The sequence below is a fragment of the Thamnophis sirtalis genome, unplaced genomic scaffold, assembly GCF_051295495.1.
Source record: "Thamnophis sirtalis isolate CommonGarterSnake01/CBP01778 unplaced genomic scaffold, rThaSir2_p1.2 scaffold_2, whole genome shotgun sequence".
NCBI classification, from domain to species: domain Eukaryota; kingdom Metazoa; phylum Chordata; class Lepidosauria; order Squamata; family Natricidae; genus Thamnophis; species Thamnophis sirtalis.
The window spans coordinates 63068611-63088865 of record NW_028261382.1 but is presented as its reverse complement, the minus strand read 5'-3'; the positions used below and the strand labels follow the sequence as shown (position 1 = coordinate 63088865).

Sequence of the window (20255 nt, the reverse complement as noted above, 5' to 3'; positions counted from 1 at the left end):
TTTAAACAAATGACTTGAAATTTACTTTATTGATCAGTTCAGCTTTCTTTAAGTAGCCATCGTGCTTCATTTTTAAATAATTGTCTGGTTTTATGGCTTTTAAAAAAAGCCATAAAACCAGACAATTGTTTAAAAATGAAGCACGATGGCTACTTAAAGAAAGCTGAGCTGATAAGCTCAGAGGGACGCAGTGGCTCAGTGGCTAAGATGATGAGCTTGTCAATCAGAAAGGTCAGCAGTTCAGCGGTTCGAATCCCTAGCACCACGTAACGGAGTGAGCTCCCATGACTTGTCCCAGCTTCTGCCAAACTAGCAGTTCGAAAGCATGTAAAAATGCAAGTAGAAAAATAGGCACCACCTTTGGTGGGAAGGTAACAGTGTTCCGTGCGCCTTTGGCGTTGAGTCATGCCAGCCACATGACCATGGAGATGTCTTCGGACAGCGCTGGCTCTTCGGCTTTGAAACGGAGATGAGCACCGCTCCCTAGAGTCAGGAACGACTAGCACATATGTGTGAGGGGAACCTTTACCTTTATGCCATAAAGAACTTAATGGAGTTAAATAAGGAGGTTGGCATTACTCCAGGGAGTCCTTAACTTATGACCATTATTTGAGCCCCAAATGTCTGTGGTTAAGTGAGACATTTGATCAAGTGAGTTTTGTCCCATTTAACAACCTTTCTTGCCACGGTTGTTAAGTGAATCATAGGCAGTTGATAAGTTGAAAACCCGGTTGTTAAGTGAATCTAACCCTCATTGTGTTTGCTTGTCAGTAGGTTGCAAAAGGGGATCACGAGACTCCGAGACATGGCAACAGTCATAACTATGAACCCTTTGCCAAGCATCTGAATTTTGATCACATGAGCATGGTGATGTGGCTGTGAAAAACGGTCATGTCACTTTTTTTCAGTGCCATTGTAACTTTGGACTGTCACTAAATGAACTGTTGTAAGTCGAGGACTACCTGTGCTCTAGGAATCAAAATTCTTAGCTAAGTGTTTTGCGTTTTTTTTTTCCAATTCTGGGAGTTGCAGGACCAGAAGCTAAGAAAGACAGAGATATATTGTGGTGGTTGAAAGATGGATGTCCCAAAGGTCCTTTATTTTCCAAGAGACCCCTGGACTTTCTGGTTTTTTCCCTTGAATGCGTTTCGTATTCTCATCCAAGAAGCTTCTTCAGTTCTGATGGATGGTGGGGAACGGAAGGATTTATATTCCTTGCAGACAGCTGGTCATTTGCATCCTTTTGGATGGTCGCTGAGGCCACTTGGAGGTTTATTTGTGTCCTCAGGGTCACCTGAATGGTGCAAATGGGTTGAAAGAGGGGTCAAAGAGGCCATCAATGTCAAAATTGGCAGCCCTCTCTCAACAGAGGAGGAAGGATCCGACATTGTCCATCTCCAGTCTACAACACAGGAGTCCTTTCAGCAGTTCCGAGAAGGCTCCGCACCCATTTGCACCACTCAGGTGACCCTGAGGACACAGACAAGCCTCCAAGTGGCCTTAATGACCCTCTGAAAGGACGCAAATGACCAGCTGTCTGCAAGGAGCATCAATCTTTCCATTCCCCACCATCCAGTCGGAAGTGAAGAAGCTTCTTGGATGAGAATACGAAATGTATTCAAAGAAAAATCAGAAAAACCAGTTGCCTCTTGAAAACAAAGCACCTTTGGGACAACCATGAACCTGGACAACTGTGAATCTCCATATTCCTTCCCTTCCTTTCCTTTCCTTCCCTTCCTCCTTTCCTTTCCTTTCCCTTCCTTCCCTTTCCCTCCCTTCTTTCCCTTTCCCTTCCTTTCCTTCCCTTTCTTTTCCTTCCTCCTTCCCTTCCCTTTTCTTTCCTTCCCTTCCCTTCCTCCTTTACTTTCCCTTCCTTTCCTTTCCTTCTCTTCCTCCTTTCCTTTCCTTCCCTTTCATTCCCTTCCTCCTTCCCTTCCCTTCCCTTCCTTCTTTCCTTTCTCTTCCTTTCCCTCCCTTCCCTTCCTCCTTCCCTTCCCTTCTTTCCCCAAAGTGCTCTTTCACGAGACAACTAGACTTTCTTGTTTTTCTCTGAAGACATTTCACTTCTCATCCAAGAAGCTTCTTCAGCTCTTCCTCAGTTGGATGAAAAGCGAAACGTCTTCAAAGGGGGGAAAAAAACCCAGAAAGTCCAGTTGCCTCTTGGAAAAAAAATAAAGCACCTTTGGGGCAACCATGGCCTGGAGGACTAAGAATCTCCATAGACATTTGAAAGGATGCTTTGTTGATCCAAGTTTCTTCTCTTTCAGGGTTCGAACATTCCCCAAAGAATCCCACCTGGGCCATGACACGGTTCGCGCCCTGATGTACTACGCCTTGAAGGTGTGGAGTGACATCACACCCCTGAATTTCCATGAAGTGGCCGGCAACAATGCGGACATCCAGATTGACTTCTCCAAAACCGATCACAATGATGACTACCCCTTTGATGGCCCTGGGGGCACGGTAGCCCATGCGTTCTTCCCAGGAGAACATCATACTGCTGGAGACACTCACTTTGATGATGATGAATATTGGACCTTCCGGTCATCAGGTACGTGGGCCAGGAGAAGGACCAAGGACCACCCTCAAGGAGCAAAGTGTTTGAAACCATGGGATGGATGATTGAGGGAACTTGGGCACATCTAGTCTGATGAAGAGAAGGTCTAAGGGTGACATGATAGCAGTCTTCCAGTACTTGAGGGGCTGTCACAGTGAAGAAGGGGTTGACTTGTTCTCCAAAGTCATCTGGAGGCAGGACAAGAAGTAATGGATGGAAACTTAGGAGAGATCCAACCTAGAACTTAGGAGAAATTCATGACAGTGAAAACAATCAATGGAACAACTTGCCTTCAGAAGTTGTGGATGCTCCATCACTGGAAGCTTTCAAGAAGAGATTGGATAGCTACTTGTCCAGAATAGCAATAGCACTTAGACTTATATACCACTTCACAGTGCTTTACTCTAAGTGGTTTACAGAGTCAGCCTCTTGCCCCCAACAATCTGGCTCCTCATTTTACCCACCTCGGAAGGACGGAAGGCTGAGTCAACCTTGAGCCTGGTGAGATTCAATCTGCCAAATTGCAGGCAGGTGGCAGGCAGCAGAAGGAGCCTGCAGTACTGCACTCTAACCACTGTACCACCACGGCTCTTGGTATAGCATCTCCTACTTGAGCAAGGGATTGGACTAAAAGGTCCCCCTCCAACCCTATCGTTTTCTGTTCTTCTTCATTCTAATTTATAAAAGATGGTTTTGCATCAGTGTTAACAATGCAGGAATGAAAGAGTAAGAATAAGACCAAAGCAAGATAGGCTAAAAGTATCCAACCATGGAGACTCAACAGGATAGGGAAAAGCCAAGATGTTGCACTGTCAACATCTAGACTGCAGAGGCAAACTGGAGTTGCGGAAGAGTTGGCTCAATAGAGTTGGGGTTGAATTTAAGAAGATGAGAATAGAATAGAATAGAATAGAATAGAATAGAATAGAGACTAGACTAGACTAGACTAGACTAGACTAGACTAGACTAGAGAGTTAGAAGGGACCTTGGAGGTCTTCTAGTCCAACCCCCTGCTTAGGCAGGAAACACTACACCACTTCAGACAAATGGTTGCCCAGTCTCATCTTTAAAACTTCCAGTGTTGGAGCATTCACAACATCAGTACTCAATGTTTGCTAACAGTTGCAAAACTTACAATAGCTCACGGCACTTTCTAACAGCCAGCTTCCAAAACACTCAGATCAGATCAGCCCAGTATCTAACGAAACAGAGAGAGAACTAACAGTCGTTCTGGCTCCTTCTTATGGCCGATTGAGGAAAACAGCAACCAATCACATTTTACAGTATGATTCAATGAAACAGGTACAACATTGTTACATGATTTATATATTGCCAACTCAACCATTAGATTATATTCCTAACAATCTGTATTCAAACTGTTCCACTGTTCCATTCCCACTGTCAGGAATATTTTCCTTAATTCTAGGTTGCTTCTCTCCTTGATGAGTTTCCATCCTTTACTTCTTGTCCTGCCCTCAGGTGCTTTGGAGAATAGGTGGACTCCCTCTTCTTTGGGGCAGCCCCTCAAATATTGGGACACTGCTATCATGTCACCCTTAGTCAGTGGTGCAATTCAGCCAGTTTAACAACCAGTTCGGTGAATGTGTGATTGGCGCATGCACGCAGCCTTCAAAACCCACTCATTTTAAGCTAAAACTTACCTTCTATTGCAACTCCAGTGAGTAAAACAGCTGAGGCGCGACAATCCACTGTGCTGAGCCAATCAGCTGAGCTGAAAATCATGGAAATATAGGACAGAAGAGGGCAGGGGCGGGTGGGCAGTGCCAACTGATAATTGGAACTACCAGTTCTCCCACCACTGCCCCTAGTTCCATCATGGCAAACCTATGGCACCAGCTGACTTCGGCCTTCTTTTAAGGCTTTTTTTCGCCCCCTGGAGGCTTTCTTGAAGCCTCCAGAGTGTGGGGAAAAAACCGGAAGTTCGGGAACAGACTTCCGGTTTGCTCATAGGGCCAGTTTTCGCCCTCCTGAAGGCTCCTGAAGCCTCCTGAAAGCTCAGGAGGGTGAAAAACAGACCTCCAAGCAAACCGGAAGTCCATTCCCAAACTTCCTGTTTGCCCTTAGGGCTGGTTTTTCACACTCTGGAGGCTTCAGGGAAGCTCCTGAAGCCTCCAGGGGGCAGGGGGGCTGTTTTTGCCCTCCCCAGGCTCCTAGAAAGCCTCTGGAGCCTGGGGAGGGCAAAAAAGCACTCCAAAAGCAGGGGGAAGTGCTGGTCGCACACACATGCACACTGGGGTTGTATGCACATGCGGGCTGGGGTCACGCACATAGCATTATGGGTATGGGCACACCCGCGCACGACCCCACTGTGCTTCCCTTGCTTTTGGTGCGCGATCCAAAAAAGGTTAGCCATCCCTGCCCTAGCCCTTCTTTTCATCAGACTAGACCAGGGGTCAGCAAACTGTGGCTCTGGAGCCACATGTGGCTCTTTCATCCCGCTGCTGTGGCTCCCTGTTGCCAGTCGGCACCACAATTTTGAGAGGAGCTTCCGGTTTAGGGAAGGGGGAAGCAGGGTGCGCCAAAAGGAGACTCTATGGCAAGGGGCGGGTTTTCTCATGATAGGGCTTTTGGTTAGGGCAGGAAGAGGAAAAAGGACGCCACACTAGGAGGAGACTCTATGGTGGGGAAACAAGACTTCCGGTCGGCTCCAGAATTGAACAGGGGGCTTCCGGTTAGGACCTTTGTGGCTCTTTGAGTATTTAAGATTGCTGACCCCTGGGGTAGACATACCCAGTTCCCGCAACCGTTCTTTATATGTTGTACCACAATAGCAGGAGAGTTGCGTCAACCGATAGCACAGGCTGACTTCTCACCAGACAGCCATAGCAAGCAACAGTCAGGCCTACCTTAAGTCAACATTTTCAGCCAAGGACTATCTAGAACTGTCTTATGGTGCCAATGGAAGACCCAGTAATTTTTTAAAAAATTTTATATGTGTACGAGAACCTACGGGAAAGTTAGAAGCTCCTCATTTGTGCATCGGTCTACATCGCTCTTCCCTCTTAATTTCAGATACCGACGGGATGGATCTGTTCGCTGTGGCAGTCCACGAATTTGGCCACGCCATTGGCTTAACCCACATCTCTGCCACCGAATCAATCATGAGGCCATACTACCAGGGACCTGTTGGAGACCCCTTGAAATATGATTTGCCGTATGAAGACAAAGTGCGGATTTGGCAGTTGTACGGTGAATGTCCGACGCCTCCCAGCTAATTGGAGAAGGGCACATGTTTTATTATTTAAAAAATACAAACCCTAAAAGGCCATTACAGATAGTCCTCAACAGTACTGAAAAGAGGGATTTATGCCTGTTTTTCACATTTACAACCATTGCAGCATCTCCGTGATCACATGATCAAAACTTCGATGCTTGGCAACTGGCATGTACTTATGATGGCTGCAGTGTCCTGGGGTGACCCTTGGACAAGCAAAGTCAATGGGGAAGGCAGTGTCAGCTTGCAAAACATCCCTGGCCTGCTCTCGAGTTGCCATAGACAGGAGGGGGGGAATTGAACGGAGCAACATGGCAGCCACAACCAGAAGCACATTCCACGCATACCTTTCTCAAGGCTGTCTCCCAGGTTACCTGCAACAACCGGAGGGGTGTGACAGCCCGCAAAAGTGCTCCATTGGAGAACATGATTTATGACACACCCTGGGAGAAGGGGGGGAAACAGGGTCATAATTGGGCCGTAAATTACGTGGGGTCAGAGCTGGCTTCACTTGCTGACATGTTGCTCCTAATAAATAACTGGATTTCTTTGGATGCTTGGCTGTCGGAATCCTGACAGCAAGGTTCACTTGACAAATCTGCCAAACTGCTGGCAGCCGGTGATCAGCAGAAGTAGGCTGCAAGTACTGCGCTCTACTAACCACTGCGCCACTACGGCTCATCAATCTAGCTCTGCACTGGTGACAGGAAGGGCATCCGGCCAGTAAACACCTAGCCCCATTCAGTTGCCCAGACTCCACTTTGCAAGGGATTATGGGGTTGTTAAAAGATGATCTTGGAAATTGCTGCCTCTGGAAACATTGGCCTGGATGATCTGCTTGACGTCCATTTTGCTTTAATCCATCCTTGTTTTTCCTCTGCAGGAGTCAGAGAATCTGTGTCTCCGACGGCCAAGCCTGAAATATCGAACGCAGGTGACCATCCCGTCCTCCCAGATTTCCCTGAGAATCGCTCCACTGTCCCGTAAGCTCAATTGTACATCCCCATTTCTTTGGGAAGGAATAGAAGCTGAAAAGACCATTGAACTAGAATCAGGCGAAATTTGGGTTTCGCATCAGCAGAACAGACGTGTTCTGCCATCTCAACTCCAGATGTCCTCTCTTCAATTTAGAGCAGGAAATAGTTGACTTCATGAATCGGGTGCATCTATCAAAGATGTAGGCCTTTCTATAGAATGAGTGAGCTGGAAGGGACCTTGGAGGTCTTCTAGTCCAGCCCCCTGCTCAAGCAGGAGAACTTATAATATTTCAGATAAGTGACTGTCTAGACTCCTCTTAAAATTCTCCAGGAATGAAGCACCCATGATTACTGGAAGCAACTTCTGTTCCACTGGTTAATTGTCCTCACTGTCAGGAAATGTCTCCTTAATTCCAGGTTGCTTCTCTCCTTGATTAGTTTCCATCCATTGTTTCTTGTCCTGCCTTCAGGTGCTTTGGTGAATAATTTGACACCTCCCCGCTCTTTGTGGCAGCCCCTCAAGTGCTTCAAACAAGGAAGGTGTGTAGCAGCCATCAGATATCCGCAGAAATGGTGGATATTATGGAGTTGAAGACCAAATTCTGGAGAGGAGACATCTAAGATAGATTGGTAGATGGGGTTATTGTGTCCTAAATTCCCATTTTGGAAAGATTGGGAATCCAGTTTTAAACACTAATGGGACCATGAGGATATGACCATGAGTTTCAAACCCAATCTTTGTTTGAACCTGGTTTTCTTGGAGAGATCTCATATGGACCTGATGTTTGATGAAGTCCAAGATTCCTTACGATTTTTCACCACTGTTCCACAAAATGAAGTTTGCCTCCTTCATCCCGTCCTTTGGGGAGAGACCCATACTTGGCCAATAATGAAGAGGTGGCTTTCTGATTGGAAGACAAAAGTGGCCACTCTTAAGAAGAAGAAGAAGAAGAAGAAGAAGAAGAAGAAGAAGAAGAAGAAGAAGAAGAAGAAGAAGAAGAAGAAGAAGAAGAGGAGGAGGAGGAGGAGGAGGAGGAGGAGGAGGAGGAGGAGGAGGAGGAAGAGGAAGAGGAAGAGGAAGAGGAAGAGGAGGAGGAGGAGGAGGAGGAAGAAGAAGAGGAAGAGGAAGAGGAACAACAACAACAACAACAACCTCCTTGAAAATGGCCAATCTCTCGTGTCCCATTTTCACAATCCCGAGTGATGAAGAGACATTAGCGGTGCTTTCTCCTTCAAAGTCATTTTATTTTTATTTTTTGCAGGAAGCAGAGTGCAGGCCACAGCTTCCAAGCCCGCTCAGTTGCACCCAATTTCTCTCCTCTCTTCGGCAGATGTAATTTTGTGATAACTTCAGATGAATTTGAGTAAATTAGAGCTGCAGAATTTTGCTTTTTTTTTAAATGCAGGGAAAATAGGTCATTCCCATCCTATATGCTGCCTGGATTTTGCAAACCTGCTTGATAACGAGTCCCTCCCAGGATGTTAATTTAAAACATAAATAAATAAAGGGAGAAGACCTTTAAGGAAGACAAGCATAGTTCGCCTCCGCTTCCTTGTTCTCCTTGGCACATTCCAAATATCTCTTGCAGAAATTGACAAGAATTAAAAGAATTTTCATTTGAGTTTGAGCCAAAGGTAGATGTAATCCTAAGTTGCATTAAATGAGGGATACAATCAAGATGAAGGGAGGTACTAATACCACTCTACAAAGCCTTAGTAAGATCACATCTAGAGTACTGCATCCAGTTTTGGTCACCACACTACAAAAAAGATGTTGAGACTCTAGAAAGAGTGCAGAAAAAAGCAACCAAGATGATAGCAACAGCAATAGCAATAGCAGTTAGACTTATATACCGCTTCATAGGGCTTTCAGCCCTCTCTAAGCGGTTTACAGAGTCAGCATATTGCCCCCACAGTCTGGGTCCTCATTTCACCCACCTCGGAAGGATGGAAGGCTGAGTCAACCTTGAGCCAGTGAGATTAGAACCGCTGAACTGCAGATAACAGTCAGCTGAAGTGGCTTGCAGTACTGCATCCTAACCACTGCGGCACCTCAGCTGATGAGGGGACTGGAGGCCAAAACATACCATGGACGGTTACAGGAACTGGGCATAGCTAGTCTAGTGAAGAGAAGGACCAGGGGAGACAGGAGAGCAGTCTTCCAATACTTGAGGGGCTGCCCCAGAGAAGAGGGGGTCAAGCTATTTCCCAAAGCACCTGAAGGCCAGAAAAGCAATACTGGATGGAAACTGACCAAGGAGAGATTCAACTGAGAAATAAGGAGAAATTTCCTGACAGTGAGAACAATCAACCGATGGAACAGAAGTTGCCATCACAAGTTGTGGGAGCTTCATCACTGGAGGCTTTCAAGAAGAGACTGGACTGCCATTGGTCAGAAATGGTGTAGGGTCTTCTGCTTGAGCTGGGGGTTTCACTAGATGATGTACAAGGTCCCTTCCAACTATGTTAATCAATTAATCTGTTTTAGTGAATAACCAGCTAAATATGAGGCAGCAGTATGTGGCGGCAGCCAAAAAAGCCAATGCAATCCTAAATTGCATCTACAGAGGGATACAATCAAGATCAAGTGAGGTACTAACATCACTCTATAAAGCCTTAGTAAGAGCACACCTAGACTTCTGCATCCAGTTTTGGTCACCACAGTATAAAAAAGATGTTGAGACTCTAGAAAAAGTGCAGAGAAGAGCAACCAGGATGATGAGGGGACTGGGGATAAAATCTACGAAGAACGGTTGCAGGAACTGGGCAAGGCTACTCTAGTGAAGAGAAGGATCAGGGGAGACAGGATAGCCTCTTCCAATATTTGAGGGGCTGCCACAGAGATGAGGGGGTCAAGCTATTTCCTAAAGCACCTGAAGGCCAGACAAGGAATAATGGATGGAAACTGATCAAGAGATTCAACCTGGAAATAAGGAGGAGTTTCCTGACAGTGAGAACAATCAACAGAAGGAACAGAAGTTGCCTTCCGAAGTTGTGGCAGCTTCATCCCTGGAGGCTTTCAAGAAGAGACTGGACTGCTATTGGTCAGAAATGCTGTAGGGTCTCCTGCTTGGGCATGGGGGTTGGACTAGATGACCTGTAAGGTCCCTTCCAACTCTGTTAATCTGTTAGATGACGGCTTTGTGAATTTTGCATATTTTTCAATCTCCCCCTTTTCCGTCAGGTTTAGAAGAGACGTGCCAAATAGATGCAGCACCCACTTCGATGCCGTGGCTCAAATCCGGGGAGAGGTTTTCTTTTTCAAAGGTGAGCTAATGTCAGAAATACAGGTGATGTGCTCGACTTACAACCATTTCGTTCAGTGACCATTCAAAGTTACGATGGCAATGGTACCAGTGACCGGTGATTGTTTTTCACACTCATAACCGTTGCGACATTCCTCCGTGGTCACATGATCAAAATTCAGACACTTGGCAACTGGCCTGGACTGTATTTATGATGGGTGTAGATGGGATCACCTTTGGGGACCTCCTGAGAAGGAAAGACAAGGGGGTAGAAAAATAGGGGGTCCTGGGTGCTCTCTGAGCTGGGTGGTTTTCTTGCAGGCATTTCATGACCTAACTAGGTAACATAATCAGTGCTAGAAGGGAGTGGGGCAGAGAGGGGGAGGAGGAGGAGGGGAGGAGGAGGAGGAGGAGGAGGAGGAGGAGGAGGAGGAGGAGGAGGAGGAGGAGGAGGAGGAGGAGGAGGAGGAGGAGGAGGAGGAGGAATGACTGTGGAGTCCTTGGTGCTCTCTGAGCTGGGTGGTTTCCTTGCAAACGTTTCATGGCCCAACTAGGCAACACCATCAGTGCTAGGAGGGAATGGGGGAGGAAGAGGAGGAGGACTGTGGGATCCTGGGTGCTCTCTGAGCTTGGTGGTTTCCTTTCAGACGTTTCATGACCAAACTAGGTGACATCATCAGTGCTAGAAGGGAGTGGGGTTTCTGGAGTGGAGTAGAGGAGGAGGATTGTAGAATCCTTGATGCTCCCTGAGTTTAGTGGTTTCGTGACCAAAGTAGGTTACATCATCAATACTCAAGTAAAACTCGCTTCCTTTTAGCACTGATGATGTAACTTAGTTGGGTCATGAAACGTCTGCAAGAAAACCACCAAGCTCAGAGAGCATCAAGGACCCCACATTCCTCCTTCTTCTCCTCCCTTCCCCCTTCAGTCTAGAAATCCCACTCCCTTCTAGCACTGATGATGTTACCTAGTTAGGTCATGAAATGTCTGCAAGAAAACCACCAAGCTCAGAGAGCACCACGGACCCCACAATCTTCCTCCTCCTCCTCCCTTCTAGCACTGATGATGTTACCTAGCTGGGTTACAAAACATCTGCAAGAAACCCCCCCAAGCTCAGAGAATATCTGGGAGCCCACTGACATGAAGAATGTCAGCCTCTGCCAAGTTCAATTTCTCCGTGTTTCCTGCCTTGTAATCATTCTTTCCCCAAATTCCTCCCCTGGTGAATCTCGACCAAGTTTTACCTTTTTAATGGCCTCCAACAGGAATTTCTCATCCCAGTTTAGAGCTGCCACGAACGAAACCTGTAAGCGTTGGTATGCGAAGCGCGTGCCGTCTCCAACCTCTGCATCCCTCATGCCGTTTCTCCTCCTGTCAAATTAGTTTCTGGAGCACATTGAACTTTGAGCTTCCAAAATATCATTTTAGGAGAAGAAGCCACTTAAATCATTGGCATTTCTCCCAAAGCCATCGGAAACAAAATGGTCTGATCCCCCATGGCGCGGTAAAACCCTCATTTCCGATGCCAGGAAGATGTTGATTTTATCGCATCAAGTTCTCATAAGGATTGAGGCACGCGGTGGCACAGTGGCTATGACGCTGAGCTAGTTGATGAAAAAAGTCGGCAGTTCGGCGGTTTGAATCCCTAGCGCTGCGTAATGGAGTGAGCTCCCATGACTTGTCCCAGCTTCTGCCAATCTAGCAGTTCGAAAGCATGTAAAAAATGCAAGTAGAAAAATAGGAGCCACCTTTGGTGGGAAGGTAACAGTGTTCCGTGCGTCTTCGGCGTTGAGTCATGCCAGCCACGTGACCATGGAGATGTCTTCGGGCAGCGCTGGCTCTTTGGCTTTGAAAGGGAGATGAGCAGCGCCCCCTAGAGTCGGGAACGACTAGAATATATGTGCAAGGGAAAAGTATAAAGATGCAAAGGGGCCACCTCGGCTCCCTGGCTTCTTCCATCTTCCCATCTTCCCTCCCTTTCGCTGTTATGTAAGGATTTATAAATCCCACTTCCTCAGGATGGGGGTGTTATTCCCACATCGATCAATGTCAAATAAAGCGAAGGAGGAAAGAAGGAGCAAAGCGATATGAATTTACAGAATGGTAATTTAATTTATATATTTTTTTAAAGAGCTATTCTGCAGATGTTTCAGGGGTTAGACATTCTGCTCGGTTCTCTGTTTTTCAGTTGGGGCTTAATGTCCCCCAAGAGTGTAAATGCAATGTCACCAGCTGCTAACACTGGAGAAGGCCGATGATCTCCTGGATATGTATTTTTGGGGGGGGGCGGGTGTGGACTATCTTGACTTCCAAAAAGTATTATTATTTTTTTTGCTATGGGGAGGTTTGGCCTTGCAGTCTCTGCCTTTGAGACGCCAGAAATTCTTCAAAGAGCCATACATGTCCTCCACGGAGCTACGCATAATCTCTACAGCAGTGGGGACAGATTTAATCCTTTCTCGCTACCTTTTTGGGTTTAGTCCAGAATCAGAATAGAGCTGGAAGGGACCTTGGAGGTCTTCTAGCAATAGCAGTTAGCAATAGCAGTTAGACTTATATACCGCTTCATAGGGCTTTCAGCCCTCTCTAAGCGGTTTACAGAGTCAGCATATTGCCCCCAACATCAATCCGGGTCCTCATTTTACCCATCTCGGAAGGATGGAAGGCTGAGTCAACCCTGAGCCGGTGAGATTTGAACAGCCGAACTGCAGAACTGCAGTGCTGCATTTAACCACTGCGCCACCTCGGCTCTTCTAGTCCAACCCTTTGCTCAAGCAGGGCACCCTATGCCCGTGATGGCTAAACTTTTCCAGACTGAGTGCTTGCATGCAAACCTCCAAAATGCAATACCCGCACAGCCCCAGGGGTGTGCCCCACCCCCTGGGCATGCATGCGGTCACTCCGCATGTGCCCCACCCCTGTGCAGGCCCACCTTGCACGCACCCCCCCATGCACATGGCCACTTGCACGCCCCCTACGTATGCTATGCGGGGCAGAGACCCGATGACCAGCTGGCTGGCAGGAGGGGCTCACGCATGCGCGGTGGGGCTGAACTAGGGCGACGGCTCGCCTGCCCATAGAGAGGGTGGTACATGCCACCTGTGGCCATCACAACCCTTTGCCATTTCAGACAAGTGACTGTTCAGTCTTTTCTTTAAAAACCTCCAGTGATGGAGTGCCCACAATTTCTGTCCCACTGGTGAATTGTCCGCTCTGTTAGGAAGTTTCTCCTTAATTCCAGGTTGCTTCTCTCCTTGATTAGTTTCCATCTGTTGTTTCTTATCTTGCCTTCTGGTGCTTTGGAGTATAGGTTGACACACACCCCCCTACTCTTTGGGGCAGCCCCACAAATACTGGAATACTACTATCATGTCTCCCCTAATTCTTCTTTTCCTTAGACTAGCCAGACCCAAATCCCCCAATCGTTCTTCATATGTTTTGGTCTCCAGGCTTTCATCATCTTAGTTGCTCTTCTTTCTACTTCTTCCAATGTCTCAACATCTTTTTTGTAATGTGGTGACCCAAATTGGATGCCATATTCCAGGTGTTGCCTTACCAAGGCTTTATAAAGCACTTTGGCAATCTTAAAATGGATCAACTTCAACTCCCAGAATTCCCCAGAGCCTGACTTCTCTAGATAAGACTCTATGGTTGTTGGATAGTTTAACCTAAGCTTTAAACCAATGTTTTTCAACCTTGGCAACTTTAAGATGAGTAGACTTCAGTTCCCAGAATTCCCCAACCCTCCACAGCCATTGCAATTGATTGGGGAATTCTGGGAGTTGAAATCCAACAATCTTAAAAGTTTCCCAGGTTGGACAACCCTGGTCTACTCACTTCTGGAGAGGAGAGAAAGTCTAAAAGGTAAAGGTTCCCCTCACACATATGTGCTAGTCATTCCTGACTCTAGGGGGCAGTGCTCATCTCCTTTTCGAAGCCGAAGAGCCAGCGCTGTCCGAAGATGTCTCCGTGGTTGTGTGACCGGCATGACTCAATGCTGAAGGCGCACAGAACGCTGTTACCTTCTCACCAAAGGTGGTTCCTCTTTTTCTACTTTCATTTTTTACATGCTTTCAAACTGCTAGGTTGGCAGAAGCTGGGACAAGTAACGGGAGCTCACTCCGTTACGCGGCACTAGGGATTCGAACCGCCAAACCACCAACCTTTCTGATTGACAAGCTCAGCATTTTAGCCACTGAGTCTAGTGGCATGCTAATCCTCACTTTTGGTTGTCTTGTGAATAAGTCATCATTACTAACTGGTGTTTTCCCATCCAGGCAAGTATTTTTGGAGGCTTACTCGCAACAAGAATTTGGTGTCCCTTCAGCCAGCTCAGATCCATCGTTTCTGGAAGGGATTGCCTCTTAACTTGGACAGTGTGGACGCGGTATACGAGAGGACCCATGACCACAAGATAGTCTTCTTCAAAGGTAGAAGGAAACATCTCCCATGCTTTCTATTTGTGACTCTCCTTTCCCCAAATGTTTAGTTTCCATACGGTGATGGAAAGTTTGTTTCATTCCTTACTGGACATTCATGTGGAAGGTTGTTTTCATTCTCTTAATGCCATGTGAGCTGATGCCATCACTGACTTACAGCATTCTGGGCAAGGTTTGCCCTGTGGGAAGCTAACCACTCCTAGAAGAATAGTAATAGCAATACACTTATATACCGCTTCACAGTGCTTTCCAGCCCTCTCTAAGCAGCTTGCAGAGTCAACCTCTTGCCTCCAACAATTTGAGTCCTCATTTCACAAACCTCAGAAGGATGGAAGGCTGAGTCAACCTTGAGCCAGTCAGGATTGAACTGCTGGCAGGGGACAGAGGAAGGAAGGAAGGAAGGAAGGAGAAAAGGAAAAGCAAAGCAATAGGAATAGCACTTATATACCACTTCATAATGTTTTTACAGCCCTAAGTGATTTACAGAGTCAGCTTCTTGCCTCCAACAATCTGGGTCCTCATTTGACCCACCTTGGAAGGATGGAAGGCTGAGTCAGCCTTCAGCCTAGTGAGATTTGAACTGCCAAATTGCAGGCAGCCAGCGGTGAGCAGAAGTAGTTTGCAAGTACTGCATTTTAACCCCTGCGCCACCGCAGCTCTGAAATATTTTGAGAACTATTTTAAAAAGGCAGGATAAAATATTTCCCCTAAAAGAGAAATACAAACCTTAAGGGAGAAAGAAACTCAGAGCCTCAGCTCCCTGCCCCCCTCCCCTCTCCTCCCTCCCTGAAGCAGGTACTGAGCTGGGGCAGCTTTAGAAATGCAGATTTGGTAATCCATTACTGCCTGCAGCAGGCTCTGAACAGAGGTAGGGTTAGCCTTCAGCCACAATAGGAATTGCCCAACAAACCTCTTCATTGCATCAGCCAAACCTCAACCAAATGTAGCTCAGTCAAATTCCTAGGATTTGTACATGGCCCTATGGGAGTCTGACAATAGCCCATAGAATACATGTTCTTGCACAGGAACAGGAAGCTCAAGGGCAAAGCCCAAGAGAGGGTATAAATACCTCTCTCTTTCAACTCCATGTGCTTCATGGTTCTGCTTCCTCATTGAACCATCTTTCCAAATCAGCCTCCATGTTTCCAGTGTCTTTCTCCCCGCTTGGAACGGAACCGAGATGGATATTTCTTCCAAAAGGAGGGAGACATGATTGCTTCCTTACCTCTTTCTTCTCCCCAGGAGACCGCTATTGGGTGTTCAAAGACAACAATGTTGAAGAAGGCTACCCTCGGCCCATCTCGGATTTTGGCTTGCCCCTAGGAGGCATCGACGCAGCCTTCTCCTGGGCTCAGAACGACAGGACCTATTTCTTCAAAGACCATCTCTACTGGTGCTACGATGACCACCAGCAGAGAATGGAGGCCGGCTATCCTTTAGAAAGCACGCTGTGGAAAGGCATTCCCAGCCAGCTGGACGATGCCACGCACTGGTCAGATGGTGAGTTTGGACGTTCAGAGAGCTTTTTTTGAGACAACTTTGGCTGGAAGTAAGGAGACCGCTGGGAATATCTCCCAATTAGGACAGAACACCAATATACATACCGGTGGTCTTACAGATTAACAGAGTTGGAAGCAAATTGTCCCATGGTAAGTTGGCCATGGTGAATTGGCCATGGTGAGTTGGCTCTGGGGAATTGTCCCACGGCAAGTTGGCCATGGTGAATTGGCCGTTGTGAGTTGGCCGTGGTGAGTTGCCCCATGGCAAGTTGTCCCCATTGAATTGGCTGTGTTGAGTTGTCTGATGGTGAGTTGTCCATGATGAGTTAACCAGGTTGAGATAGCTGTGGCGATTGTCCCATAGCGAGTTGGTCACATTGAGTTGGTTGTGTTGAGTTGGCTGTGTTGAGTTGGCCATGTTGAGTTGGCTTTGGCGAGCTGTCCCATTAGCGAGTTGGTCACATTGAGTTGGCTGTGTTGAGTTGGCCACGTTGAGTTGGCTGTGGCGAGTTGTCCCATAGCGAGTTGGCCACATTGAGTTGTCGGTGTTGAGCTAGCTGCATGGAGTTGGCGGTGGTGAGTTGTCCCGTTCTGTGTCTGGACATAAACTTTTTTCTCTCTTTCTGTCTCTCTCTCTCCTTCCAGGGGCCACCTACTTTTTCAAGGGCAAGGAGTATTGGAAAGTTACGGACAGCAACCTGGAGTCTGAATCAGGCTATCCCCGCTCGATCGCGAAAGACTGGCTGGTGTGCAGCGACATGCAGGCCGATGCGCCCGAGCCAGCCGAGCGCTCCAGGACCGGGGGCCGCTCCAAGCAGGGATACCATGATGAAAGCCGATCGGAAAGTGAAGTCTGCTCTTGCACCTCCTCTTCCTCCGACCTCCCACCCTGCACCTCCCTCAGACTCTGCGGCGGCTTGCTCTTGCTCACTCTTTGGACAGCGGTATTGGTGCATGGACCTCTATGACCCAAGGGTGTCGCTTCAGACTGCAGCAATTCAGGGGCGCCAATGGACGCTGGGGGGAGGAACCAATGACCTCCTAGGTCTCCCCGCCGCAGCGGTGTTCCGAAAGCAACATCTAACATTCTTAGCAATGTGATGTGGAATTAGTTTCAGATTCTCCATGAGAAGCAAAAGAGCATTTTTCATGATCCTGATGAATTAGTATTGTCATCCTGATTTCCTTCGGTTGGCTGAGATGGGTTGACGGTTCCCATTTTTATTTTATTTTTTGTTTTTATTTTATTCTTTTTTAAAAACTCACTTGCTTTTCACGCCAGACTTCGCAGGTTTTCTCACATCCTCCGGTCTCCTCTTCCCCCAGCATACAAACCTACGAATAAAAAGTTTTTTTTTCACCTGCCCACATAGTCATCCTATTCCCATGGGGTTATTTATTCTCTCTCTTGCTCGGGGTATTTAAACTACAACCCCCTGCCCATCAACCTTACGAAAACAAAAGGGGGAGAAATCAGCCTTTAATTTCAGGATCGGTCAAGGTGGGACCGCTGAGAATTTAGTCCCCAGGGAATTGGGGGAACGTTGGAGGGCGGGATTACTGTTAGTCTTCATATTATGACCACAATGGGGTCCAAAAGGTCCGTGATTAAGCCAAGCCCTTGCTAAGTGAGTTTTGCCCCATTTGACCATATGTTTCTGCCATCGTTGTTAAGGGAACCGTGCAGTCGCTAGGTGAATCTGTAAAGGTGACTTTGGGTTGTCGGGAGCTGGCTGGGAAGGTCAGAAAAGTGGCTCATGTCACCCCCGGGACGCTGCAACTGTAAAAAGTACATGCAAGTTGCCAAGCACCTGAATTTTGATCGTAGGATAGGATAAAATAACACTACATTAGAATGGAAGAGAGTAGAATAGAAGAGAGAAGAGGGGAGGGGAGGGAAGAGAAAATGGAATAGAGTGGAGTGGAAGGGAAGGGAAGAGAAGAGGAATATGGAATGGAATGGAAGAGAATGGAGTGAAGTGGAAGGGAAGAGAAGAGAGGAATATGGAATGGAAGAGAATGGAATGGAGTGGAGTGGAAGGGAAGGGAAGAAAAGGAAAGAGAAGAGAAGAGGGATATGGAATAGAGTGGAGTGGAGTGGAGTGGAGTGGAGTGGAAGGGAAGGGAAGGGAAGGGAAGAGAAGAGAAGAGAAGAGAAGAGAAGAGAAGAGAGATATGGAATGGAGTGGAGGGGAAGGGGAAGGGGAAGGGGAAGGAAGAGAAGAGAAGAGAGATATGGAATGGAATGGAAGAGAAGAGAATGGAGTGGGAGGGAAGGGGAAGGGGAAAAGGGAAGGGAAGAGAAAGAGAAGACAAGAGAAGAGAAATATGGACTGGAATAAAAGAGAAGAGAATGGAATGGAATGGAGTGGAAGGGAAGGGTAGAGTAGAGTAGAGTAGAGTAGAGTGTAGAGTAGAGTAGAGTAGAGTAGAGTAGAACAGAACAGAACAGAACAGAACAGAACAATAACTTTATTATCATTTTGAATGCACATTAATCAGCATACATTAAAGTGAACTTCCGTTGCCTACAGCTCTCAAAAGGTCTCCACCTCCAATACCCACGACATAATCTAACGGAATAAATAAATAAATACAGATAAATACAGAGAAATACAGAGAAATACAGAATTCTGCATAAACCCACATCAGAGGTGAAATCAATTTACCTTTGCTATCGGTTTGGAAGCCATATGAGCACGTGCACACTTCGCTTGCATGCGCCACCTCTGCTCATGCTCAGGACCTTCCCTGCATGCACAGAGCATCAAAAGGGGATGAGCCTGCTATCAAGCGCGCCTGCAAAGTTAAGGAGAACAGCCGGGGGGGGGGAGGGGGGAAATCCGCTGTGCCAGGCGATTTAGATTAGCTGGAAAGCAGGAAATCCAAGGATCCCAGCTAATATAAATCCCGCGTCACAGCTGATTGTCAGAAATAGAGATTCGCCTGAACCGGTAGCATTTCACCCCTGACCCACATATATTAATTATATCATGTAATCATGGGGATTCTACAACGGTCGCTAAGTGTGAAAAACAAACCTGTCACATTTTTTCAGTTCTAACTGGTTGTAACTTGAACCACGGAACAAATGGTTGTAAGTCGAGGACTACATGTACCGCTAGTCCTCGACTTACAACAGTTCACTTAGTGACTCTCCAAAATTACGAAGGCAATGAACAAAGAGAGTTAGGGTTATTTTTTCACACTTACGACCGCCGTTGTAGCGCCCCAGGAACATGTGATTGAAATTCAGTTGCTTGGCAACGGAATCATGTTTATGATGGTCTCGGCGTCCCGGGTTCTTATGATCCTCTTTTGCGACCTTCTGACAAGTGAAGTCAATGGGGGGGAAGCCAGATTCACTTAACAACCGTGTGACTAACTTAACCACTAAAATGACGACTACAGCAATAAAAAATGCAAAACGGGGCAAAACCCACTTAACAAACGTCTCACTTAGCAGCATAAATGTTGGGCTCAATTGTGGCCATTAAGTTGAAGACTACCTGCATTGCCCAATTATGATTTTAAAAGCGAGGGAAAAAAACAAGTCATGAATTGCCAGATGAGGGCAGCAGAGATTATAAAATTTGGCAGAACAAAGCGAGAACTTTAGAAACAAAAGTGATTTTTTTTGTAACAAGGACTCAATCCAGCGTCTTCACTGCAATGTTGGGGTTGCATGGATTTGCGGGGGGCGGGGAACCTTGGTTTCAACTCGCAAAGCGTCCCTGGCCTGCTCTCAAGTTGCCATGGGAAAGCGGGGATGGAAAACCAATGAAATGGCATGGCAGCAACAAAACAAAACAAAACACAGATACACATTCCAGACTTGTCTATCTCAAGGCTGTCTCCCAGGGTTACCTACAGCGGCCAGAGAGGAGTGATCTCTACAACTCCCAAAACTGCCCCGTTGGCGAATGTGATTGATGACACACCCTGGGGGTAGGGGAGGACTTTGCATCAAAAGTCTTAAAACGGCCGTGAGGAGCATCGGAAAATTAAACTCCAACTTCAACCAGCTCCAGGAGATTCTATAAACCTGAATTGGCATCACTTGAGCGGGATTGCCCAGAAAGTTGTTTTTTTGTGATATTGAATCCAGGGATGTAATCCTACGACATTGCGTTATCTGCATGAAAACATGCTGTGGGGATTCCCAAGGAGAGAGCGAAAACGGAGAAGGGGAGGGCCAACTGTGGAGATGGGAGACTTTCTGGAAATTGCGGCTTTTGAAAAGAAACTCATCTTGGTTGAAGTCTGTAGAGATTCTCAGCCATCCAGGTCCTGGTTATCCCAA

General features: G+C 46.9%; 1 protein-coding gene across 1 annotated transcript in view; it reads left to right on the top strand.

Annotated features, from left to right (window-relative positions):
• The window catches only part of MMP17 (matrix metallopeptidase 17), an 87493-nt gene extending 70201 nt beyond the window's left edge, over positions 1 to 17292 (top strand). The window contains exons 4-10 of the mRNA XM_087705791.1: positions 2268 to 2551; positions 5591 to 5767; positions 6676 to 6775; positions 9954 to 10036; positions 14292 to 14444; positions 15696 to 15953; positions 16598 to 17292. Of these exons, the coding sequence (XP_087561917.1) occupies positions 2268 to 2551; positions 5591 to 5767; positions 6676 to 6775; positions 9954 to 10036; positions 14292 to 14444; positions 15696 to 15953; positions 16598 to 16920 (1378 nt within the window). The 3' untranslated portion in view covers positions 16921 to 17292. The remainder of the gene's footprint in view (positions 1 to 2267; positions 2552 to 5590; positions 5768 to 6675; positions 6776 to 9953; positions 10037 to 14291; positions 14445 to 15695; positions 15954 to 16597) is intronic.
• The last annotated feature ends 2963 nt before the right edge of the window (positions 17293 to 20255 follow it).